The 27,025-nt window shown below is 40.5% G+C and overlaps 1 protein-coding gene across 1 annotated transcript; it reads left to right on the top strand.

Moving 5' to 3' along the window:
• The first annotated feature begins 775 nt into the window (after positions 1-775).
• Positions 776-25,042, top strand: LOC124150866 ((E3-independent) E2 ubiquitin-conjugating enzyme-like). The gene is made up of 20 exons (XM_048392307.1): positions 776-1,014; positions 2,898-3,071; positions 3,658-3,758; positions 4,569-4,629; positions 4,916-5,074; positions 5,620-5,735; positions 6,396-6,954; positions 7,491-7,593; positions 8,975-9,080; positions 10,646-10,754; positions 11,430-11,561; positions 12,932-13,056; positions 13,672-14,834; positions 16,319-16,419; positions 17,010-17,072; positions 17,973-18,176; positions 19,666-19,723; positions 21,730-21,851; positions 22,370-22,449; positions 23,414-25,042. Exons 1-20 carry the CDS (start codon positions 811-813, stop codon positions 23,775-23,777), a joined length of 4,104 nt encoding a protein of 1,367 aa, XP_048248264.1. The 5' UTR covers positions 776-810; the 3' UTR covers positions 23,778-25,042.
• The last annotated feature ends 1,983 nt before the right edge of the window (positions 25,043-27,025 follow it).

Raw genomic sequence — 27,025 nt, 5'->3', positions numbered from 1 at the left:
TAGAAAGTTGTAAAATGTAACAAATGTTATATTTGGGATAACACTTTCTTAGTAAAGTGCACATTCTAGTACTCTTTTGTGTTTGAGTCCCATCCGGGATTCGAACACACAATGCCAGAGTGATGCACCTAATCGCCAGCACACAAAGTCAGCGCTCTAACGCACTCAGCCCCTAGGCTTCCAGAAAAAACCGAAAGTCCGACAGCTGGTAGTGTAGATCCACGTACTTTGTGCGCGCGCGCACACACACACACACACACACACACACACACACACACACACGCACTGTATACTCGTTCACTGATACTTTGATGATGGTTGTCATAAAGTACTGTACATCATAAGAACAAATCGATTTATGAGGTTGGTGCTATTCATACCTAGTGTGGGCGCTATTCATACTTAGTATGGGCATGGCTTATACGTTTGGGCATGATATAACCACTTTCTACCATTTTCTCGTTGCAAAATAAATAACTAGGTAAATAACCGTGTATAAATGTGCTTTTATCCTTATTCGGATTTACGTTACATGCGTATTTTGCATAACCCATCGATGTATAAGTATGCATGAGCATAAAGGAAACCTAATGAGAGACGTAATGCATTTCGGTTTGCATTCATATCCCTAGAACCGTACACGATTAAACTTGCTTAAATTACTTGTCTTATACACATAGACTCGCCTATCATACATCCAAGTATCTGGTTTCTTGTATATATATACTTGATAATTAATACATTCCTATTCCTGTTTTTGATGTGTAGGGCTGTAACTCAATTTTCCCAGAAGACATTTCGGCGATAAATATGGCTGCCTGCACCATTTTCGAGGAAGATGAGGTCTGCTTGGTTACCCCAGAGAAAGGTTACATCTATGGGTTAGTGCTAGAAAACTCCGAATTCCTGAGCAGCGATGAAGAAAGTGATGATCTACCTGGTCAGATCAAGAATGGGACAGTTCGGGTGGCGTGGCACCCAGACGGAAAGGAGACAGTTGTACAGGAAGACAAGGTGCCCGCTGTTTAAGACGTGTGAGAGGAACAGTCAAGTCTGTTGACAGTTCTGGTGTTTAGTATGATAATTCCAGTATATAAACATACCGTAACAATTATAAAGGTCGTATAACTGTTTTGAAATCCAATCTTAATAAATGTTCCATGCAACAATTGGACTTTTAATTGAACTTGGAAGCCATCCAAATTATTCATTCATTCAACCCTGAAAGGAATGGTATTGATTAACAATTTGCAGCCTTCACATATGGCACATGGAGACATTTATGGTTTAAGTGTGTTTAGAAAAGTGTTAAGAGTGCAGCATGCTGGTTGTAGCAACCTGTCATCTCCCCAAATTAGCTAATTGACTCACACTTCACTAATCTTGACAACATTGCTGATATTGCGAGGGATGAAAGTAAAAGAATCAAATTGATGTGTATACTGGTAGGTGATGTCTTCAACAATAGCATTCAGCAATATCCCGACATAAAAAGAGTCACTGATAAAACACATGACCTCCATTGCCTCGTCCGTAAACTTCTGCAGCACTGCACTCAAGTGATGTCACCTATTTTCGAAGCCCAGATTGGTTGGTACTTTAGCAGGGTTTCTATGAATGAATGGCTGTGTATGGTGCACAGTTATCAGCATAATTCTTGCATGTCGGCATTATGACTCTAAAAGTAATTTAAGTTTGAAACCTATTCAGAAAATATGAATGTTTCTTGAATTGTAACATATTTCAGAGTGTCTTACAGAAATGTTCACACTTTTTTACTTCCACTTTTCATCATGATAGTCACCAAAAGTCTGAATGATGATGGACTGTTCTGTTAGGTGTACAGTACTTCACATGAACCCAAAGTTGACGGGCTGGATGTGTGCGATGTCACACCTCTTGTTATAACGCAAAAAATCACTATCAGCTGATCAGTATTGGCTGTTCAGAAACAGGTGTCATTCGAAATTAGGGTACTCAACAATATATTATCTCGGAATCCCCACTGAGGGTTATATTTGTTTTTATTATTGAGAACATTATAGTGTTCATCTTTGCTTTCTTAGCCCTTGATCCCTGTTACTATCTAAAGTTTAAATTTCAGTACTAGAGCTCTAATTGTTATTCAAAGTGTATATATACAAAATAATAATTGAATGCCCAAGGAATCAAGTTTTAATGGGGCAAATGACACTTGTTCAGAGAGTATCAGCTAGTGAGAGACATTGTTGATTCTTTTGATTCTTTTAATAACTCTGACTTGAATTCCGGTATTTGGAAAGGGATGTATATTCAGAGTATAGATTGCATCTTGTGAACTATAATTCCATATATCACAGTACATGTATACTCTCAGTATTTCGCAATATCTGACTGCAGGTTTTTATTATGAAGTTATGATAAAGCAAGGACTGTGAGGACTTGAACTCTCTACCGTGTCATTATATGGTACTATATTATCATTACTATTTGTGATATATCACCTTGCAATGATTACAAGTCAGATCAGGTTGTCATTCCTTATATTGATCTGTATTTGCTATTGCATTGTGGTCTATTTAAAGTCATTTAAATTTGATGATTTGTTGCAATATTATTATCAGATGTCACAAGAACAATAGCATATACTAATTCCATAGTTTATTTCTTATTAATGTTCTTAGTTCACTCTTACTAAGTTTCTAGATTTGTCAGGTCCATGCCCGTGTTCATTGGTTTTGCATCGCTTCAAGTTTTCCTCCCACATCTGGCTGACCTGCCATGACATAACTGGAATACTGTTCAAAATTGTGTTAAACCCAACTCACTCACTCTCTCAGTCTCACTCTTACTAATATCTTTTGTATGTTGGGATAGCTAATAGCCTGAAATATCATGTTATGGATGTTGCTTGTCAGGTGATCCTTGTTGATCGATCACTGATGCCGGGAGATGTTGTGCGCCGTCTCATCCTCAATGAGGACAGTCAGAGGGGCTACGTGAAGGACATGAATGTCACATGCCATCTGCATATACTGGGCACGGATAAATATATCTACAACATTGACAGCAAGAGTCTGGATCCGATCACAGTAAGCAAATTATTCTTATGGAGGGTTTTGTTGTGAAGAAATAGAATTATTATTCTTTGAAATATGCAGTGATGATTTAGGTGTGACATGTAACCATACATATTATATGATTCTGGATAAGCATGATAAGAGTAAGGCTGAAAGGAGTCATAAATGTACAGATGCACCACAATATGAAGTGTTGAGATTAAATGTGATACAGGATATGCTTCATTGTGTGTCATTTCAAATCATTTGTTTAGTTGTTGTTGTCATCTGGATATCAGATACTCTGGAAATTGATACTGTTCTACATTACTATATCAAGTCATTATCCTGGAGTGGTGAAAATTTAAGATTTGTAACTGTGATGAACATTTGAAATAAAAAGTGATATTAAAAATTATTTTGCTTTTGGTTCTTATGAACATTTACTTAGAGTTAGAACATGATGTACGTGTATGCACCCATAGAGGCTATGGGATTCATTGGTCCAAAGTTTTGGGGTGGCTCTTACCTTTGAGTGGGTATTATGACTTACTATGGTGTCAGTCTGCAGACCAGGCTATGCTGGAACATGTATGTGAAGATTTATATTGTTTTCTAGGAATTTGACACTGACCCTGGAGAGGTGACACTTGACTCCTGGGTTGGTAGAATCGAGACTGTAAATGAAGATGTAACTCTCTTATTCCCTGATGGAGCAAGGTTTGTGACTCCTGCTATCTTGTGTGATCAACCAAATACATCTGCAAATACATCGTTCATTTGTGTTCGTGCCAGGATCTTCATAACATGGATAACAGTATTATGAAAATTTACGGGGAGTTTTTACTTATTTGGCAAAGGGATTTTAATTTTAATTTAAGGATCAACATTAAGTTAATTACTGAAACGTGTCATCTTTTGTTTGAACACGAAATAAATATACTACTTAAGTTTTTAAGAGAGATAATGAGATTTGTCATTCTATTTATCATGTTTATATATTCACTTGACATGAAAATCATGGCAAGATAAGCATGATAAGAAATATCCCTATCACAAGTGGAATAGTATATGTTAACTTTCTTGTTCTCTATTATCAATTTTTGTGTGGAGTGGGGGATTAGCCTAGTGGTTAAAGCGTTTGTCCGTCATGCCGAAGGCCCGGGTTCGATTCCCCACATGGGTATCATGTTTGAAGTTAATTTCTGGTGGCCCCAGCCATGATATTGCTGGAATATTGCTAAAACCGGCATAAAACCATACTCACTCACTCTCTGTGTGGAGTGGCCAAGTGGTACCGATCATTTGCTCCCCCAACCAAAGACCTGGGTTTGGTTCCTGGGTTTGGTTCCCGACATGGGTACGAATATGTGAAGCTCATTGTTGGTGTGATGGTGTTGTTCCTGGAATATTGTTGAAATTTTTTTTGATCCAAGCCTTCTCACTCCATTCTTCGTGTTAGAGCATATTGGAACAATGTATAAAGCTGATTATTGTTCTTACAAGTCTCCCACACTTCTTTCATTCTAGATGTGTCATCAGTGATAGTGATATTTGTGTCTTTGAGGATGCTTTGGAGAAACGAGGACGGGTATGTCTTCATCTTATTAGAACTGTGATTTCAAGTATATTTCATCTTTTTTTCATAAGATTCTTTCTCCATTATCTATATCTTGTGCTTTTGAAAAACATGATATCAAATAAATGTTTTCTTTCATGGGTAGCTACTTGGGCAACATCAGCAGTACATAGATACAGTTATGTTTTGTTCTACTGTTATAAAAGCATGTGGTTTGTGGTTGGGTTAAATAAATGCACTTCCATATGTCTTTCCTTTAAGATAGTCCTTTAAAAAATTCTTAATGTTGACTTTCCAGCACACAGAGTTCTGTAATTGTAACACATACCCTGGGCGAGAGCTGCATGCAACGATGCACGACCTGTGCGACGTCAAGTGGTTGCAGGAAACGCCCATGTACAATGACTCCATGATTGACAGCAAACCCAGGATGACAATAAATGTTGTGGTGGAATCGGTACGGATAGCTTTTTCATTGTGTATTTGTAGTTTTACAAGAGGTACTTTGTATGCAATGCACTTAACCAAACAGGATTGCACTGTAACTGAGTGCGTAATACTCACGTTTATACAAGCTCTCTCAGCTGTCTAAGGCTCCGCAAGATGCATCACTTGGACAGGTCAGCAACCTATGGTCATGGGTTCGAATCCTGGTTCGTCCTGATTATGTTTCTAGGTTTGTTAGCACCATACCACTGTTTTACCAAAATCTGAGACCTGCATCACTTTAGGCTTTCCTCCCACATTATGCTAACATGCCATAATATAACTGAAATACTGTTCCAAGTGGCGGTAAAACCCAACTCACTCACTCATTCTAGCTCTCTCAGGTCCTTAGTCTTCTGTAGTATGTTGTGAATCAAAAAGCAGAAGGAAAAAAACTAGACCTGAATTGTTTAGATGGTAATGATTGAATTTATGCATAATGGCTGATGCCTAATCATTAAAAAATGTAAACGGTTGCACATTTTGACATTTCATTGATCCCTATTTTTGTGCCAGGTTGTGACTAAGAGTGTAGAAGTACACTGGTTGTGTAGAGGGTTCTCCAAGGTTGCCAACCCTCTTGCCAAGCTGTCACCACCAGAGCGAATTGTCCAAGGAGAGGACTTGAAACGGTAAGTGTAAAACCAGAAATAAATTTAATTGATATTGATGTGAGTTAGCCCAGCATGAGCCTCCTCACTACTTCACAGGCTTGTACACATTATTCCTCCAGCAGCCATAAATGAATTGGGCTGCAGTGCTGTTGCCGCTTTTAACCTAATATAGCTGAAATATTGCTGACTTAAGTATTAAGAAAACCTCATTCACTCATATGTGCTAAGGCCATATCCATGGCCTAGTGGATCGAGCATCTGCCCAGAGAGGAAAAGATGTTATTTGTTGTTACCTTGCCTCATGCTCTGCATTAAGGGTATAAAACAAGGACTGGCTGGTTCGGAGTTTGTATACTGTGTCTGATTTATCCATGTTGAAATTGAGAATAGGTCTTCAGCAACCCATGCTTGCTGTAAGGGGCGACTATGTTTGTCGTAAGAGGTGACTAACAGGATCGGGGGGTCAGGTTTGCTTACTTGGTTCATGCATGTCATCTTATCCCAATTGCGTAGATCAATGCTCATGATGTCAATCACTGGATTGTCTGGTCAGACTTTATATAGACCACCGTCATATAGCTGGAATTGCTGAGTGCAGCTTTAAACAACACAAAAAAACAGCATAACACAAAATTCACTATCTTGAACCATGTCAAACTGTTTGTGACTCGTTTGCAGGCTCCGTCCTCTGGACTGGTTTGCTCATTGTAGTGTTCAGATTGGTGATAAGGCATACTACACCATTAAAGACACAGACACACTGGAAACGAGTCCACCAAAACGAATGTTCGTGCCTCCTGTAATCTCCAAAATGTCGCCCAAGGAGGTCGACGAGTGTTGCACAGAGAAAGTGTTCAAGGCCAAGTCAGGTGATGCCGAGAAGAGCGAGGACAGCGTGGACAAGGCAGAGGAAGCTGACCCAGCAGCGGAACAGGAGGCTGTTGAGCCAGTTACCAACGGTGAAGTTACAGAGAATGATGAAGATTATGAAGATGTTGTAGATGATGACGGCTCTGATGCTGGATCCCAAGCGTCAGGACACTCCAACTCAGCCTCAGGGGCCAAGAAGAAGAAAACTTCCAGGAAAGGACCTCATCTTGCTACTAAGTCACTGAAGAAAGTCCGAGGACGCCGTGCCAAACAGAAATTATTGTTACCCCAGAGGGTTGTCAACATTGGGGATAAAGTTGCTGTGGAGATATGCTATACATACACCATGGCCAGTGTTGTGTGGCAGGTGCGTGATCAATTACAGGATTATTACAGGATTATTACATGATTAGTTTCTGTACCTCAGTATAGATTTGTTGACATGGTATTTCTGGTGTTACGTGCTCACAGTAATGTCTTTGTGTTTGGGGGAAAAAACCATAAAAACTCTTTAACCTTGAAAGCCTCCTAATTCTAGGTACGAAAAACTCGCCTTGTGCACACAGCGATATACGGTAATACATGTTGTAGAACAAGTGGCTTTAGTTAGGCCTCGAACTTTTGAGGGATGAAATAGTGTTCCGGCCATTATATGCACCACAGTAGTTTGTCTGGGATATGATAGTAGTGTATTGTGTAATGTACAGTTTATTAGCAAGTAAAGCTAAGTCAGTTTGTGATATGTCTTTGGTATGGGTTTTTTAACATTACGGTTGTAACAAAGAGCAGTGATTCTTTAATGCTGAGTGACGAACACTGAATCATGATATAGATTGCTATGTTTGAGGGACTGGGAGTTTGTTGTATTGTTGTGTGCTGTATGTCTGTGTGTCCATGTTATAGGACGGTACAGAGGAAGAGGACATCCCTTCCCCGGAACTCTACCCCATCCACCATCTGGACGAACTTGAGTACTTCCCCGGAGATTATGTGGTGGATGCTAAAGGTAAACATTCCATGCATCACAGTCACTGGGATTGCAGGGAGTAGTAGGTCCCCAATGAACCTGCCAATTTAAAGAAAATTTAATTCAGAAGGGCAAGGTTGAGGATGAGAACTGAGAGCGAAAACTGACTGACTGACTCTACTGACCTAACGTGTGGTTGTATCCTAGGTTCCCATTCTTACACTATTTGGGCTGATGACTTGACTTTGTTTTGCTGCCATGACTAAGGTGAAGTACTTTCTACTATGGCATGAAACTCCTCCCTCATGCCGCCTTCTGGTCATGTCAGGGGTGGAATGGGTGGCCCATTCATGTAAAGGGCAAGTTCACACGGAAATGAACCTATTTTTCTTGTACTTTTTCCACATTAAAAGTGTTAACCTAGAAGTGTCATAGACAAAAATATAAAAATATCACAATTAATTAACATATTTTTCGCATTAAAACGATTTATATTTTTCACATTTACCAAGTGTTCTATTTCCACAACAAAAACACCATGGCTTATGCCCCTTGCAATATGACGTCATTGGTGCCAATTGATAAACATTATGACGTCATCATGCTTTGTTAGAGCCGCTTCACGTGGTGTAGGTACAGGTGTGTGATTGTAGCGTCTCAGATGCCAGCCAGCATAGTGTTATGCTGAGTCACCACTGCGCCGGAGTGTGTCGTAGGCCATGTTGTTTTACCGCAAACTGGTACTTGATATCTTTTGCGTTGAGAATAGACAGGGACCCAGTTGAATTGGCACCAATTACGTCATAATCTAAGGGGGATAACTCAGGCCTGTTTAGCTCGAAAAACGAAGGCCTCATAACGGCATATCATTTTCACACTATTGAGAGCTTCCTACGTTCACTGTGAAAAAAATGAGTGTATATTTTCAAACACAGATACTAATTAATTCTAAAACTGCGTTTTGTTTAGAAAAAGAAAGAAAGTGATTTTTGCGTGTACACTTCCCCTTTAAGGCCGCAGCTGTGCAGAGTTGTGTCCCTTAGGCATACCAGGAACATACAATATTTGGTTTGAATCCTGTTTGATTTGTCAACATTAGACCATCATAACTCATGGGCCCCACCTAAGTTGTAGATGTCTACTACCTGCATTCTTTCAGTCTGTCCTCCACATCAAGCTGACACTCTGTGATATTACTGAAATACTGTTCAAAGCTGTGTTTAAAACAAATTCATCATCTTGTCATTACGTGGTTCAGATGTGATCTAACATTGATAACATTGGAGAGAGATGTATTTCTTTTTCTACAGTTTATTCACATCAGAATTCTCGAAAGACTGATTGTGGACTTGCTGTAACATTATGGTCCTTATGATGCGATGTTGGTTTTCAGTTTCATAAGTTGTCTTTGCATTTGCAGATGTAACTGGAGGAAATCAGTATGGTTTGGTGGTGTCTTGTGACCATCGTGAACGAACCTGTCTCACCCAGTGGATGAAACCATATGAAGTCGGCAAATCAAACAGGTAGGGAGTAGGCTTGGATGTATTTGATGCCTTTTCAACCCTATTACTGTTATTTTTAGGTGTATCAATGTTTTTCTCACCTTACATTAAAATACCAACTCATGATTAGTTAAGGAGTGGGCAGTTAGGTTTTGTGTAGCTTGCTGAAAAATCATTTGGCACACATCATAGGTAATTTGCATATCTTGAATAAGTATCGTTACTTTGGAATAAACCGATGTTCATCCGAATGCATTGGTTAAAGTGAAGTAACTCCGTTCTTTTGCGTTGTCTGCTACAAGTTTACTTGGTGAAACTGTGGACATATATTCGGGGTCTGTACGAATGAATTATCATCCAATCGCTTGGGGCACATGGCCTGACTGCTTGGGGTACATAGGTTCTTACACAGGGTACATCACACCATATACCCCTCCAGATCGGTCGATGTCTGCTACAGTAGGGGAAGGAGCTGCCTCTATTGACGTACATGAGTTACCATGTTTACTATGTTATTTGTATTGTTGGTTTCCATAAGCCGTTCACTTCCTACTGAAGTTGCTAACTATGATGATGTAATTATCGGAAAATTAGATGTCATGATTACAACTCTTAGACAAACATATCCAAGGCCGTTGACGTCTTTAATTATTTTCCACTTGGTACTTGTTGCCTTTATGCCATATTAACTCACATAGAATAGTGGATTTACGCAAAGTGTGCACACTGGCTTTCACCTTTATAACTCCATGAACATGTTGAAGTCAATTCCTACAAATAGATATGTCAACAGTAATGACTTCACAGACTGCTTATTTAAATGCTTAACACAAAAATAACTGTAAATAGCGATACAAAATCATGGACATCCAGTGCAGTAATACAACACAAGCCCCTGTCCATTCTATCATCAGCCAATTAGGAAAGAGCAGTCCATTAGCAGACATAGTCTAACTTTGATTCAGTTTATGGAAACATAAACACAAAAAAGATTGCTTTGTAAGCAATCAAATGCCCCCGAATCACTTTCAATGTATTTATTCCTTGATACATTAAAGATAATGTTATGCAAGGCATTAAGCCTAACTCAATAGTTAAACCAGGCAGTTGGGTTTCCTCGTGATTAATTAAAGCATTGACTTGTCACACGGAAGACCTGTATTCCCCATTTAAATATAATGGGGGGCACGGGTGGCCCAGTCGTCTAAGGCGCCGCGATTCGCTGTCGAGAATTGCGTCCCTTGGGTACGCCAGAAACCTATGATTGTGGGTTCGAATCCAGGTTCGCCCCGATTATGTTTCTAGGTTTGTCAGCACCATACCCGTGCTCGTGGGTTTTCACCGAGTGGTAAACGTCTGATACCTGCATCACTTCGGGCTTTCCTCTCACATTGAGCTGACACGCCGTGATATAACTGGAATACTGTTAAAAGCGGCGTAAACCCCAACTCACTCACTCACTTTAAATACAATGTGTGAAGATGATGCTTGATGTCCGTGACAATATTTTGCCTGAATATTGCCCCAAATGACCAAACTCTACTCAACTTACTTCGTTGTAAGCTAAGTATTTACTGTTGTTGCAGACCGATGGAGTATGGCGAGCAGAAGGAGGTCAGTGTGTATGACATTAAGGATCACCCTGACTACAAGTTTCGACCAGGACACAGTGTCATCCGTGTTGGAGGATTCGAGGTAGGAAGACTTAAATGTGCATTTGTCAGTTTGTTGTTGGGAACATCTGTCCATGAACTGTGTGGCTTTCATTCAGAGCAAATTGTCAGTTCCATGTGGCTCCCAGTGTAATAACTATTACCCTTATGTGGTACTACAAAAACAGGTACGCCAAATTCTGCCAGACCACATTTCCTTACTTTACGGCTTAAGATTTCACTCCATACAACATTAGGTTTACTTGGAATGTACCTGGTCAGCAACAGTGCCATGGTACTATTTTTAGTTTGATTTTACAAACAAACAAATCAGCTACAGAGCACCATGGCATAATCCAGCAAACCTTGCTGCAAAGTACTTCCATTAAATGTTGTTCTTCATGGGTACGTAGGGGACATGGGTCTTCTTGAATGTGAGTATGGTTTTACGCCGCTTTCACCAATATTCCAGCAATATCACAGCGTCGACTCCAACGTTTTCATGAGGTCTGAGGTGACACTAAGTGATGAGTGGAGTTACTTCCCTTTAGCAAGCACATGCTCACATGTTTTACTGAATTCATAATTGCCGATGCCATGCATCACTTTGGACTTTCCAACATTTTGATAACACTGTGATATTACAACTGAAATGTCATTCAAAGAAATATTCAAACTCCCTCACTCTGGTTGTCTGACACTGCCATATGTTGTCCAGGACCGAGAACAGAAACTCCATGCTGTGGGACAGGTGCACCGACTGGACCCAGGGAATGGCATCTCTGTCAAGTGGCCGGATGGATCCGTGTCGTCATGCTACCCGCAGGAGCTCTATATAGTCAATGATGATGTGAGTAGATAGCAAGGATATAAGACGGGGTGATGACATGAGTCATCTAGCCTGGTCATGCTGTTTTACTACAGTTAGCTGGCAATATTCCTAAATTGTTCGTTGTTATACTTTGATGGTATTCATACAATATATCTGAAGTGATTCTGGTTGCCAGGAGGTAATTAAATCCCGAAAAATGGATGATCCTCCATTTCTCTATTCCCCATGGGGATTCTGGGTTAGAATTTGACTCCAGCAACCAGTATTGTTTGAAAGGAGTGACTTAATGGATCGAGTGGTCAGACTCCGTGACTTGGATGATCGTACCCTGACACCCGTGAAGATTCGGGGTAGAATAGGTCTTCAACAACCCATGTTGCCGTAAAAGACGAATATACTTGTCGTTAGAGGCAACTAATGAGATCAGGTGGTCAGGCTCGCTGACTTGGTTGAAGCATGTCATCGATCCCAATTGCGTGGATCGATGCTCATGATATCACACACTGGATTGCCCAGCCCCATTTGATTGTTTACATGCTGCTGTCATATAGCAGGAATATTGCCCAAGTGTAGTGCTAAACAACAAACATACACAATATTTCTAAGTCTAAGTGGACAACTGGCCCTAAATTTCAGCAACCAAGCCCACTGTTTTCCTACTTAACGAAGGGTCAAAGGTGACCCAGTCATCTCGGGTGCCTAGATTTGCTGTCCCTTGCTGTTGAGTTACGTCCTTTGGGGATGCCAGAAACCTATGATCGTGGCAAACGTCTAGGATCTGCATCACTTTGGACTTTCCTCCCACATCTAGCTGATGTAACGGAAATACTATTCAAGACAGTGATAATTCAAATTCAATGTCAGACCGAGCAGAGTGGTAGATATGTAGACACACTGAACACTAGTGGTGGGACGATACAGTGATGTGTTGTTTGATTGTGATTTTTTACTTCTCATGTACAAGTATTGATCACAGTCGTACACTAAGTAAAAAATGTCGATTCTTTCCTTCAGTGTTTGCCTTGATAAGTGTTACACTAAACACTAATAAGTAGGGGAAATAAGTAGTGAAAACATAAGTATTTTCATCCATTGTGCCATACTTAACACTGCCAACTGTAAATCATCAGTGTGTCAGGTATTTAGCCATCCTGTCTATGACAAGACATGGCTTTGGGACCACAGATAAGAGCACATGCAAGTATCATGATACGTATCGGATCGTGAGCAAGGTCCCAGCCCTAATGTACAACGTAACTTGTGTTACTGAGTGATTGAGTTGGGTGCAACAACTAAAAATACAGTTCAGAGCGGCGTTAAGCCCAACTCACCTAATATGGAGTTGCTATCCTTCCTGAATAACTGAATACTTCTGTGTGTGTCCCCAGCCAAGTGACTATGGAAGCTCAGAGTGGGAGACGTCAAGCTCATCAGGGTCGGAATCTGGCACGGACACTTCGTGGGAGACCGAGAATGAAGAGGAATTGATGGATGCAGATGATACCATGTACAGGTCAGTGGCTTCAGGCACTCTTGGTAGCAGAGTTGATCCAGTTATGGATCTTGGTCTGTCAGCACTATACACATGCTTGTAGTTTTGGGGTTAGAATTGGTCCCAAGCAAGCTATGCTAGTTGTAAAAGGCAAGTAAATGGTTCGTGTGGTCAGGTTTGTTGACTTGGTGGATGGTGTGTTGAAATACCCAGACTGGATTGTCTGGTCCAGACTTGATTATGTACAGGATGTCGTCATTAAACTGAGTGCGATGTTGAACAACAGACAAACAAAGGGGGGATTAACCTACCATGGGCCGTAGGCCTACACAGGTACTGAATAAAGAATTGGTACCTTACTCCTTCTCAGTTGCAGAGAGGGGGCACGAGTGGCCCAGTCGTCTAAGGCGCCGCGATTCGCTCGCTGCTGATATGTTTGTGGATTCCACAATGAAGACTCCTTTCTGTTTACTGTTTGGTATTTCTGTTTGGATTATAGTTTTTGATATTTTCAGGTTTTCATTTATTTGTTTTGTACTGGTAATAATGTATGGAGATAAAATGGTTGATGGCCTACTCACTAACATGTTGAAATCTTGTATCATGAGCTTAATTAACCTATCTCTGTGGTTTCAGTGAAGGTGCAAACAAGTCCTTCTTCATGCTGTGCACCCACAAGAAGACAGAGCTGGACACACTACTGGTGCGAGCACAGACAGCTCTGTCAAAACTCGAGTCTCTTTTCCAAGGGCTTGACCAGAATCTTCCCAATGTCAGCACCTGTTACCATGACATACTTCGCATTTACAAAATCTGCAAAGATTTGGACAAAATACTGAAATCCAACTTCTTTGAGGAGGAAGAGATCACTGATCTCATTTCAGCAGTGCGACTGGAAATAAAGTGTGAGAAGTCGCGGAAACTGGCCAAGCACTTGGAACAGATGTTCCAGTCCTGGCATCACGGTCTGTCGGACCACAGCAAGGATGAAGGACAAGGTGATGAGGAGGATCTTGACCACTCTACTGCCGAGGACTCACGGAGTCTTCCTGGGGAAATAGAGAGGAATATATGTGTCAGTGAGGAGGAACTGGTGAAAAATTTACAAAATAAAGAATGCTCAAAGAAGGGTGATGAGGACTCAAATACTTCCAATGATTCGGGGACAGAGGTTTCAGCATCATTGAACTCCGAGCCCATATGTGATAGGGCATCTGCTCAAGGGGATAATGCAGCAGTAGATGTGTCTGCAAGACCTGGTACCGAAGCTGCACAGAATGGTGCATCAGTAAGCGCAGCTGGAGACAATGACGCAAAGAAGGACAGCAATCCAGACCCAGTTTCAACACAAAACGCTAAAGAGTTGTGCTTAAAGATATGTCGTAGACTCCACATCTTGATGGCGAAAATACAGGAGGAGGTGAACTTGAGGTGGAAGAAATGTGAGTCGACACAGACTGACCCAATTGCAACACAGACAGATCCAGCAGCTATTGAGACTGCCTCTCAGCTATCACAAGGAGATGTGGATAGTCCAGATGTTGATGGCAAAATTATCACACCATCAAGCCATCCCTGTAAAGTGGACGCCAGTACAGGTGAAGATAATTCTAAGGAGGAGGATATGGGGGAGGCGGAGCCGTGTTGTGATAAGGTGAGGGACAGTGACTCACAGACGGATGTTACGGAGGAGCCGAGCTGCAAGACGCCATCTTGTGTGAAACTGAAGGAGACTGGCTTTACACTGGCAGAGGAGGTGGAGAAGTCAGAAGAGGCCAACTCATCAGCTCCGACTAAAGGTAGCAAAAAAATGGGGTAATAGATCTTGGGGAAGTACCTTGTCTGTGTTGAGCAATGTCGATTCTGACTAAAGCCAGTAAAGGCAACAAATATAGGGTGGTAAAACATTTTAAGGATGTACCATGTCTGTGTTCCACAGCGTAGACTTCGACTAAGCCAGTAAAGATAGGGGTGAATCGATACATCTGCGTTTTTCTTAGTCAGGTATCGAAATATGTGTTGTAATTAGCATTTCAAGTTCACTACAAAAAATAGCCACAGCGAACATGTGTCTACAGCTAGCCTGCTTCGAAATATTTATTGTCAAGAAGTTTTCATGCGATTTAACATAAATATGCGTATCGCACCGTGTATCATGATACATATCGTATTGTGACCTTGCTGTATCGTTTCACCCCTAGTAAAGGTAGCAAATAAAAGGGGGTAAGGTAGCAAATAAATTGGGGTAATAGATCTTGGGGAAGTATCTCGTCTGTGTTGAGCAATGTCGATTCTGTCTAAAGCCAGTAAAGGTAACAAATATAGGGTGGTAATATATTTTATTATACCATGGGTTAGTTTATCTAGTCCACTGCTCAACAATGCTCAGTTCAGACTTGTGGTTTGTGTAACTAGATATGAGGAGAAACCAAGTAGACTAGGAATAATGATTCCCAAACAGACTTTGCCTCCATTGCCATTTGTTTCTAATGAGTGAATACCTTGGGGACCAGGGTTAGAATAATTTCACATGCCTCCATTGCTGGTCTTGCAGTTTTGCAGAGATTGCAGTTTACAAAACAGTTAATACAATGGGTCAAATAAGTAGCAGCAGCATTACGTATCAGGATGTAGAATTAATGTAGGTCCACTCATGAAGGTCCAGAATGTGTCACTGTCGAATGTCATGAAAAAGGCCTGTTTCTGTTCTTGAATTGACCGCCTCCATGGTCTCCGTGGTCTCCGTGGTCTCCGTGGTCTCCGTGGTCTCCATGGTCTCCATGGTCTAGAGCGTCTGTTTGGAGAGCAGATGGTCAGTAGAACGGACTTGTCTTACCAAAAGACGTGCCATGTTAAAAGAGTGTACTTGTTGTAAACCTGCCTGGCCCTCAGCTGTAAGGAGATAAAACACGGACTGGTCGACTTGGAGTCAGTATAGTGTCCAAGTGGGGTACTGATGTTGGACTGCAATGCTAATCCCAATTTTACCTCACCTGTCCTTGAATCCAGAAAAGCTGGCAATAATTTGGTGTTTTTATATAGGCACCTAGCAAGCAGATAAGACGCAAGTTGGATTTAAGTTTTAATATAGGGTGGGTTCACTTAGGGACTATAACAAATAAACTGTTAAATATTTCTTGCCAAACGTGTTAAAATGTTTGGGGGCTTTCGATGACTTCGTCGACTATATGCTTGTTTGTTTTAGAATGCCACTCTGTGGAATGTTTGTTTTTAAAAAATATCACTTTCAATGTGACAACATAGTTTTCTGTATTTATTTTAGGATTTCAAATGGAAAGTGAAGTTTTGGCATCGCAAAAATTCCGATCTCAAGAGCATGCTGCAACAGACCAGCGAGGCTTCATGACAGCCGTTAGGAAAGAGGTAAGCATTGCGTATGCCCCAGATGGAGCATATAGCATCACTGTACATGCTACAGGCTGATTAAAGAAACCCCATGTGTATCAGGTAAATTATTATGAGGTATGGTTGGGCAGCATGCATATTTATGATTATTTGCCACTTTGTTTTCACTAATTCTTTCTCTGACCCATGAAGATTCGGGATAGAATAGGTCTTCAGCAACTCATGCTTGCTGTATAAGGCGCCTATGCTTGTCACCATAATAAGCGACTATGCTTGTCATAAGAGGCGACTAACAGGATCAGGCTTGCCGACATGGTTGATGCATGGCATCATATCCCAATTGTGTGGATTGATGCTCATGATATCAATCACTGGATTGTCTTGTCCGGACTCGATTATTTACAGACTGCTGTCATACAGCGGGAATATTTCTGATATATTTTTGATATATTTCACAGTGTGTTGTTTTTCTTTGTAGATGTAGGTAGTATGTTACAATGGCAATAACTTTTACAATGGCAATAATAATGACAATGGCAATGTCTTTTATTTTCATTTCTAACTATTCATATTTTCCTTTGTCTTACACTGATATTTTGGTTTTCTAGTTAAAACTGTTAAGGACAAGTCTTCCAGACGGCATCGTAGTCAAGGGTTTTGAAGAAAGACTGGTAAGTGATGAGTAAAGATTAAGTAGCTGTGCACGTGATTCTGGGGCGCGTCTCCGGTATCCCATATTTGTCTTATAAGCCAACCAATATGAAATTTGGATGTCAAAATGTGTAATCTTGCTGATTGTGTCATTAAACCCAGACAGTAAGGATCAATGCTGGGAATCACAACCTCAACTATTTATAGACTGCTGTCATTGATATAGCAGGAAGATTACAGACTTAACATCAACATATGGACTAACATTTAGTCTTTGAAATGGGCACGGGTGGCCCAGATGTCTAAGGCGCCGTGTTTCGCTGTACAGAGTTGCGTCCCTTGGGCACACCAGAAACCTATGATTTGGGTTTGAATCCCGGTTCGCCCTGATTATGTTTCTAGGTTTGTCACCACCATACCCGTGCTCATGGGTTTCATTGAAGTGGGTTTCACCGACGTCTGAAACCTGCATCACTTCGGTCTTTCCTCCCACATTAAGCTGGCACACCGCGATGTAACTGGAATACTGTTAAAAGCAGCGTTAAACCCAACTCACTAGTCTTTGAAATGAAAAAAGTACTACTGTACTATAGGTGCCTAAAATATTGAATAAACTTCTGTCTGTCTGTCTGTCTGTCTGTCTGTCCGTCTGAAATGAAAATATTTTACAGAAAGGAAGTTGTTAAGTTATCTAAATAAAATATAACAAAAAGGAGCCCAGAGACTCTCTTCATTTCCAGAATCCTGAAACTGCAGTAATCTAGACTCGCATGGTCGTTGTTGGGTATATTTGTTTCAGGGTCTGTATGATAGACTAATCCACATGTACTCCCACACTCTTACACTAAATAACCCCATTTTTCTTTGTCAAACAGAATACCCTCGTCCGTGTTTATTTATTATGTAAGCTTTCTTTACAGGATTTATACTCTGTGATGATAATTGGCCCAGCTCAAACACCTTACGAAGATGGACTGTTTTTCTTTGATGTCCAGTTGCCCAATGACTACCCAAACTCTCCACCAATCTTCCACTACCACTCCTACTGCTCAGACAGACTCAACCCAAACCTTTACGAGGACGGTAAAGTCTGCGTCAGCCTCCTCGGCACCTGGTCCGGCAAGGTTGGTCACGTCATGTAATAATAAGTTTTGCTTTACCTGATGCTATACCTCTAGCACTGTGTAGTGTCAGGTAGGTATAAAAACATTGCATTAAATCAGAAATACTCATTATCAATAACAACTTTAATAATAATGCACATTTACTAGTATATTGCTCCATATCCAACCCCTAAGGAATGATTATAGTGCTATATTGTAACCCTTGAAGAAGTCATCCTGGGAACAGAGGATAAAATAGTCTGTTCATTTATTCCACTTCTATTTACAATCAACAGATCAACTGACAATAAGATACTGATAAACACACAATAGGCTCAGCTGTCTAGAATACTCCATCACTCTTGTACCATGTAACCAAGTTCTAAATGCCCTCCTTTGTTGCACAATAACTTCACAATCTCATAGAATATATATACATACACATCACAGAATACCTGTGAAAATAGCTCTTCAGCAACCCAAGCTTGTCGTAAAAGGCGACTGATGGGATCAGTGTTCAGACTCACTGACTTAGTTGATGCACGTTACATATCCCATTTGTGTGGATAGATGCTCATGATATCAATCACTGGATTGTCTGGTCCAGTTTTGATTATTTATGGACTGTTGTCATATAGCTGGAATTTTGCTGAGTGTGGTGTTGAACAACAAACAAATAAACACAACAAAATGTAAAGAATCTAGGGATATTAACCGTCACAAGAATCATGAAATTTGCCTTCTAACCCCATATTTGCAGACAAACAGAAAGGCACCCAACTTCCCTCTTACAGTCTCACTCTGTCTATAATGTGATACTTGAAATGAAAAAGAAATTCAAATTGAGAAACAAAGAAAATAATTTGTCTAGGGTATTTGGCATCACGGCAGTCATCACTTGTTTGAAGACGTAACGGTCAGTCCAAGCATAGTTGTGGCCACCTATCACAGTGGGGAGGTGTGACTGGTGGCAACAATGATATAGAACACACTGCAACTCAGCTGTTGCTGAGAGGAGCTTGTCTTGTGGTATGCAAAGGGAGATAACTACGTTGTTTTATAACATGCAGACCACTAGAAAATGTGGCTGAAGATATAATTTAACTCTCTGGTCAATGGATCAGTGTGCATACCTATTGCTTTGTCATTTCCCTTAGGCGTATACAACAAAAGCTACTTGTTTGGTGCTAGAAGGTATGCATTCACATCTTATCCAACCGGGTACAGGGCAGTCAGGTAGCCTAGTGGTTAAAGCATTCAGTCGTCACGCCAAAGACCCGGGTTCAAATCCTGACATTGGTACAATGTGTGAAGCCAATTTGTGGTGTCCCCTGCCATGATATTGCTGGAATATTGCTAAAAGTGGCGTAAAACCATACTCACGCACTCCAACCAGGTGCCCGTTTACTGCTGGATAAACACATGTATGCATTTGTTTGACATATCATGTGATGGCATTAATTTGTGATATGCAACCTAGAAACCTTGTCAGAGAGTTTCCTTCCTTTAGGGCAATGAGGTGTGGACAAGCAGCTCAAACCTCCTCCAGGTCCTTGTCTCCATACAAGGTAAGTTTGTCAGTCAGGTATGTTCTGAGGGGAAATATATCGAGGTGTATCTATTCTTAGGTGTAAATATATCCAGGCATATCTATTCTCAGGTGTAAATATAGCCAGGCGTATCTATTCTCAGGTGTAAATATAGCTAGGCGTTCTATTCCCAGGTGTAAATATAGCCAGGCGTATCTATTCCCAGGTGTAAATATAGCCAGGTGTATCTATTCTCAGGTGTAAATATAGCCAGGCGTATCTATTCTCAGGTGTAAATATAGCCAGGTGTATCTATTCTCAGGTGTAAATATAGCCAGGCGTATCTATTCTCAGGTGTAAATATAGCCAGGCGTATCTATTCTCAGGTGTTAATATAGCAAGTCATATCTATTCTCTCGTGTAAATATAGCCAGGCGTATCTATTCTCAGATGTAAATATAGCAAGTCATATCTATTCTCAGGTGTAACTATAGCCAGGCTTTTCTATTCCCAGGTGTAAATATAGCCAGGTCTATCTATTCTCAGGTGTAAATATAGCCAGGCGAATCTATTCTCAGGTGTAAATATAGCCAGGCGTATCTATTCTCAGGTGTAAATATAGCCAGGCGTTTCTATTCCCAGGTGTAAATATAGCCAGGTGTATCTTTTCTCAGGTGTAAATATAGCCAGGCGTATCTATTCTTAGGTGTAAATATAGCCAGGCGTATCTATTCCCAGGTGTAAATATAGCCAGGTGTATCTTTTCTCAGGTGTAAATATATCCAGGCGTATCTATTCTTAGGTGTAAATATAGCCAGGCGTATCTATTCCCAGGTGTAAATATAGCCAGGTGTATCTTTTCTCAGGTGTAAATATATCCAGGCGTATCTATTCTTAGGTGTAAATATATCCAGGCGTATCTATTCCCAGGTGTAAATATAGCCAGGTGTATCTTTTCTCAGGTGTAAATATATCCAGGCGTATCTATTCTTAGGTGTAAATATAGCCAGGCGTATCTATTCTCAGGTGTAAATATAGCCAGGCGTATCTATTCTCAGGTGTAAATATAGCCAGGCGTATCTATTCTCAGGTGTAAATATAGCCAGGTGTATCTATTCTCAGGTGTAAATATAGCCAGGCGTATCTATTCTTAGGTGTAAATATAGCCAGGCGTATCTATTCTCAGGTGTAAATATATCCAGGCATATCTATTCTTAGGTGTAAATATAGCCAGGCGTATCTATTCTCAGGTGTAAATATAGCCAGGCGTATCTATTCTCAGGTGTAAATATAGCCAGGCATATCTATTCTTAGGTGTACATATAGCCAGGTGTATCTATTCTCAGGTGTAAATATATCCAGGCGTATCTATTCTTAGGTGTAAATATAGCCAGGCGTATCTATTCTCAGGTGTAAATATATACAGGCATATCTATTCTTAGGTGTAAATATAGCCAGGCGTATCTATTCTCAGGTGTAAATATATCCAGGCATATCTATTCTTAGGTGTTAATATAGCCAGGCGTATCTATTCTCAGGTGTAAATATAGCCAGGCGTATCTATTCTTAGGTGTAAATATAGCCAGGCGTATCTATTCTTAGGTGTAAATATATCCAGGCATATCTATTCTTAGGTGTAAATATAGCCAGGCGTATCTATTCTCAGGTGTAAATATAGCCAGGCGTATCTATTCTTAGGTGTAAATATAGCCAGGCGTATCTATTCTTAGGTGTAAATATATCCAGGCATATCTATTCTAAGGTGTATCTATTCTCACTTGTGAATATATGTAGGTTTGTCTATTTTCAGGTGTAAATATTGTCAGTAGTATCTATTCCCAGGTGTAAATATATAGCCAGGCGTATCTGTTATTAGGTGAAGCAGAATCCAGGTGGAAAGAGTATCAACCGGTGGCCCCTTCATTGTATAAGTGCTTTCCTCTTATCAGTTTTGATTAAATTGACACATAGGATAGTGTAGCATGTTTTTAGAGCAATGGTTGTATGGAAATACTTGTGCCATGCATCAGCCCATTGTGTTGCAGGTTTGATCCTCGTGGGAGAGCCGTACTACAATGAAGCTGGCTATGAGAGACAGCGCGGCACACAGCAGGGGCTGGAGAACAGCCGCATGTACAATGAGATGGCCATCCTCAAACTGATACAGGTCCGTACCAGGAACACCTGTGTCCCGAGACAATTGTCTCTGCCATGCTGTCATGTTTTGTGTGAAGAAGTTTTCTTAATTACTTTAATTACACTTTTCCTCCCCCAAATTATGATTTTTTCACGAATTATTTCCATGCATAAAATATCATGGAGAGCAAATTGTTAATGCACTGATGACATGAGGCATTTACAGTGAGATTATGCTGACAAATGAGAGCCATACTTTCATTATACATAGTGTTAAAATATCCATTACTCAGTGATAAAAGGTCTCTGATTGGTTGTTATGTTAATACACTCTCAAGTCGTTTTGTCGATTTTTGTGGGTTCAGACCCGGAACTGCTAGGTATTGTCGACATTACTCTTTTTCACATCAAATTACCCTTATCTACCCCACTGATAACTCCAAAGCCTCAATTAAGGTTGGCATCTTTGCATTAAGAGCTGCAAGTTAGCAGTGATGATCTGCCAGGGAGGAGTGTTTGATGATGATACTGTCTTTCTGTTGACAACAGTCTCTTACAAGTATGGTGAGATACCCACCAGAGCTGTTCCGCTTAGAGTGCCACAGCCATCTGCGATCACAAGGACTCCGGTAAGTAACAAGGATTTCTCTGTACCCTGTCAACCGCTGGTTTGTGTGTCTTACCAGTAAAGTGTGTCCCCAGTACCACTGATGGAGGTCTGTCTCAACTAGTAAAATAGGTCCCCAGTACCACTGATGGAGGTCTGTCTCAACCTGTAAAGTAGGTCCCCAGTACCACTGATGGAGGTCTGTCTCAACCAGTAAAGTATGCCCCCAGTACCACTGATGGAGGTCTGTCTCAACCTGTAAAGTAGGTCCCCAGTACCACTGATGGAGGTCTGTCTCAACCAGTAAAGTAGGTCCCCAGTATCACTGATGGAGGTCTGTCTCAGCCAGTAAAGTATGCCCCCAGTACCACTGATGGAGGTCTGTCTCAGCCAGTAAAGTATGCCCCCAGTACCACTGATGGAGGTCTGTCTCAGCCAGTAAAGTATGCCCCCAGTACCACTGATGGAGGTCTGTCTCAGCCAGTGAAATAGGTCCCCAGTATCACTGATGGAGGTCTGTCTCAACCAGTAAAGTATGCCCCCAGTACCACTGATGGAGGTCTGTCTCAACCAGTAAAGTAGGTCCCCAGTACTACTGATGGAGGTCTGTCTCAACCTGTAAAGTAGGTCCCCAGTACCACTGATGGAGGTCTGTCTCAACCAGTAAAGTATGACCCCAGTACCACTGATGGTGTTCTGTCAACCAGTGAAATAGGTGCCCAGGACAAAGTTTATCGGGTGATCAAGCTCGGTGGCTTTTTTGATAGTTTGTCATTGTACACAGATGGCATGGGTCGCTGCTCACAATATCTGTCACTTGATCGTCTGCTCCAGACTTGATTATTTATATATATAGGCTGCTGTCTTATAGCTAGAATATTGCTGTGTGTGGCGTCTGTAGACTATATGCTTGCAAACTATACAGTTTATTGCTAACTGAATTTCTGCTCAACATGTTCAGATCCATAACAACTCCTGTTTGACAGAATGATCCGGAGATTAGAAACATGGCTGCATCATGGATCAGCTTCAGAGAACCCACCCACTCCAACAAACCAAACCAATGGTGGGGAATGTTCGGATCAGAAACCCAGTGAAGGAAATGACCGGGACAACTCCATTCCTCCAGCAAATGCTAGTGCAGAATCTAAAACAAACGACAAAACCAGTGTTCAGGACCAAGGGGAGATAACTCAGCCATCTACAGCCACCGGTGATGGTTCAACCAAGGATTCCTCAAAACCAGACTTTCCCCTTCTTCCTGCTTCCAAAGGGTTTCGTCTCTCCTTGCAATCTCATCTGGATCAGTTTCGCAAGTCTCTTGATGTCCTGCAGACTGACAAGGTGTGACAATGATGTTGAACATATTGACTGTTGAAGTTTGCTGCTGCCCTGTGATAAGCTAGACTGTATGTAGTCAAGGGATCATGTCAACTTAACAATAATGATTAATTTTACAAGATCACAATCACTGCAATTAATCTAGTCAAATATTGTTTTTATGTGACAAAATCATGTAATGTATAATCATTATACTATAATGCCTTTTGGTATGGTATTTTTGTAAGTGTAAAGTTTCCAAAGTACCAAATTGGTGTTGTCTTTGCATTTCGTACTTAAAGTTACCATACCAGTGTTTCAGGACTTTGGCTTATTGTCATCCCAAATGTCCTGAAGATAGTTTTCAAATTTGGTCATGATAAAGAGAATGTCCTATCAAAAGTTCCTAAAATCATGAAAAACCACTGATCTTACAATGTGGAATTTGTAACATCAATAGAAAATTTGAATGCCTTTGATGTGAAAATAACAAAAAAAATAAATTGTTTGATCAGTAGAAAGTCCTATTAAAAACACTTTGGCATGGTCCCTTTTGGATAGAAGTCACCCTACCCCGCCCCTCTCTCAGGTCCCAGGTGGCTGTCGCCCCTCCCCCTTCGTCTTACAACTGTATATTTCTGTTATACTGTGTGGTGTCTTAGCTGTAATCATGGTACCACATTTCACCTGTCACATGAGTTCCTTCCATGAAGTGTTCCTGTGTAGTCACATTGAGAATCTAGTGCAGTGTTCGTCCATGTTCCTATGTCAACTGCATAACTGAATGCGACTGAAATGAACTGAAGTAACTATCTGTGATGATGTCTCCTACTGATGCTATTTTTTCAGGGGAACAATGTTTTAATATCTCTCTTGAATTTCTGTTCATTGTCGTTTTCCATTGACCGTTGTTCAGGTTGAGGTACCCAATAATGAATTGAATTCACAATCCACCATGAACTTAGAAAACAGGCTGAGTGCTAAGTAAACTTTATTGTCACTGACAAGATTAAAAAGTTTTTTGTGGCATAAATAAGTTTCAAAACATCTTTATGTGTATGTATTTGTATAAGTATAGATATATTACATGCACACATATAGATATGTTTTGATATATATATGACAGTTTCTGTTAAGATGCTTCCCAAGAACTGTCTTTGCTAGATTTCACATTCGCAGTGTAATTGTACTCTTTCAGGTCTTTTTTGTCAAATGAGCCTGCTAATGAGCTTGCCTCGTTACACACTGATGTATGGCAAGCCCCACTGTTAACAATAAAAAATAGGAAAAGATAACTCTGTATTTCATGTCATTTGTTTTTGTACAGGGCAGTCTTTTTGTGGGGGAAATTCATGCATACAATGATAACAAATGATCAATTTTTACAGTGTTTGTTTAAAACATAATGTATCAAAGTTAAACCATTGGTACAAGACTTGGAATATTACGAGCTACGGAAGTCCTTTCTCCCTAAGTTCTGTAATGGCGACATCATGAGATTTGTTGACTTAAACCATGTTATGGTTGATATGTAACTTTTCTGTCAATCTGCATAATGACACGTAATTGCGTCATCTTTACTTGTTAAACTATACGTTCCTTGTGGTCAGTGGAATCCTGACTCAGAATCAACTGCAGCAACAATAGCAGGACGTCATCATAATGGTTTAATACAAGTTAAAGGGAACTTGAGAGTAGATTCTTTTTCACATTTCAGTTTGTTGGCTGATTTTTGTTGGGAGGAAAAATAAAGCTAAGCTACTCCATAATGGCCATAATGGCAATAGGAATTTCTATGATAGGTGTAGGGGAGACTACTCTTGCTGACCACTGGCTGACCTTGAAGGCAAAGTCTGTAACATATACCAAATCTCTTTTGAGCATAATTAATTAATGCAACTTTATGCAAGCGACTTGATTGATTTTTCAAATTGTTTATAGACCGAGTGAAAATGAAATGAACACATCGGCTCATGACTCCTGGCAACAGCTGCTTCAACAAGCAAGTGTCCCCCACACCCCTTCACCTACTTAGAGTTGATTGTTGATGTTGCATAAAGAAAAACAGTACACATGTTCCAGGCTTAGGCCATTATTTTTATATTTGTTGGATCACAGATCTGCCAACCCTGTTTTCTTCAAAATTGGAAGATCTTTTGCGACACATCATTCGTTATTTTATTTAGATTACTATAAGATTACCTGTAAAACTTTTGATGTACAATTTGACAGTAATAGTTTGCCAAATTATTCAGTCAACAAGTCGTAGTGAATTCCTTGCATTACAAATCTAGATTTTAATGAAATTAACTCCCTTTGTCTTCTGGAAGAAAAAGACAAAAGCGAAGCTTCCAGCAGATGATAGAACTGAAGATGGCTAATTCATTTCTTTCTTCTTCCTTTTTTTCCATCGCTAAAGGTAATATTTGTAAAATATTCTGTGATCTTCTTTGAAAATATAAGCAGCAGATGTTGGCTTTTAAGGTAAAAAAGATATTCCACCTTCTTCGGCTTCTGACTTTGACCTTAAAAAGCCTTGTAATCCAACAAATAATTATATAATAACGTTATAGCATTCTTGGCATCTTGAACACACTCCAGGAAATATTAACTCCTTTATGCTGTATAAAGGACAGTGTTATGTTGTGGTAGGTTATGTATTCTCATACAAGACAATGGCTTTGACATTCCTAATGGCTATGTTAGAATTACAAATGATATATTATCATTACCAAAGAAAAGTAGCCCTTGTGAAATAGCTTTAGCAAAGCTTGTCACCAAAAATGGCAATATACATGTAGCATGGTTGTGCAGTTTTTGTGATATGTATTTGGTGTTAAACACTGAAGCCATGTTACCTCATACTCAATTATCGTCATAATAGTCTTTGTGACAAAGTAACCTGATGGTTCCAGAAGAATCCTTCCAGCACTAGTCTAATACTGTATGTGTGATGATCTCTTCGCCATGAAAATCTTCCCAGGCAAGCGAGGAGCGGTCGGGTAGCCTAGTGGGTAAAGCGTTCGCTCGTCACGCCGAAGAGCCGGGTTTGATTCCAGACATGGGTACAATATGTGAAGCCCATTTCTGGTGTCCCCCGCCGTGATATTGCTGGAATATTGCTAAAAGCGGCGTAAAACCACACTCACTCACTCACTCCCAGGCAAGCGTGTCCACTAGCCTATATCAAAGCCTAGTTTCTACCCTTGCCACACCATGGCCACTTTGCTTGGCTCCACCCTGGCGCCACCTCGTGTAGATCACTAGTTGTGCCCCTT

Source organism: Haliotis rufescens, unplaced genomic scaffold (genome assembly GCF_023055435.1).
Source record: "Haliotis rufescens isolate VD_foot unplaced genomic scaffold, xgHalRufe1.0.p SCAF_11, whole genome shotgun sequence".
Lineage (NCBI taxonomy): Eukaryota > Metazoa > Mollusca > Gastropoda > Lepetellida > Haliotidae > Haliotis > Haliotis rufescens.
This window is presented reverse-complemented; position numbering and strand designations above follow the sequence as displayed.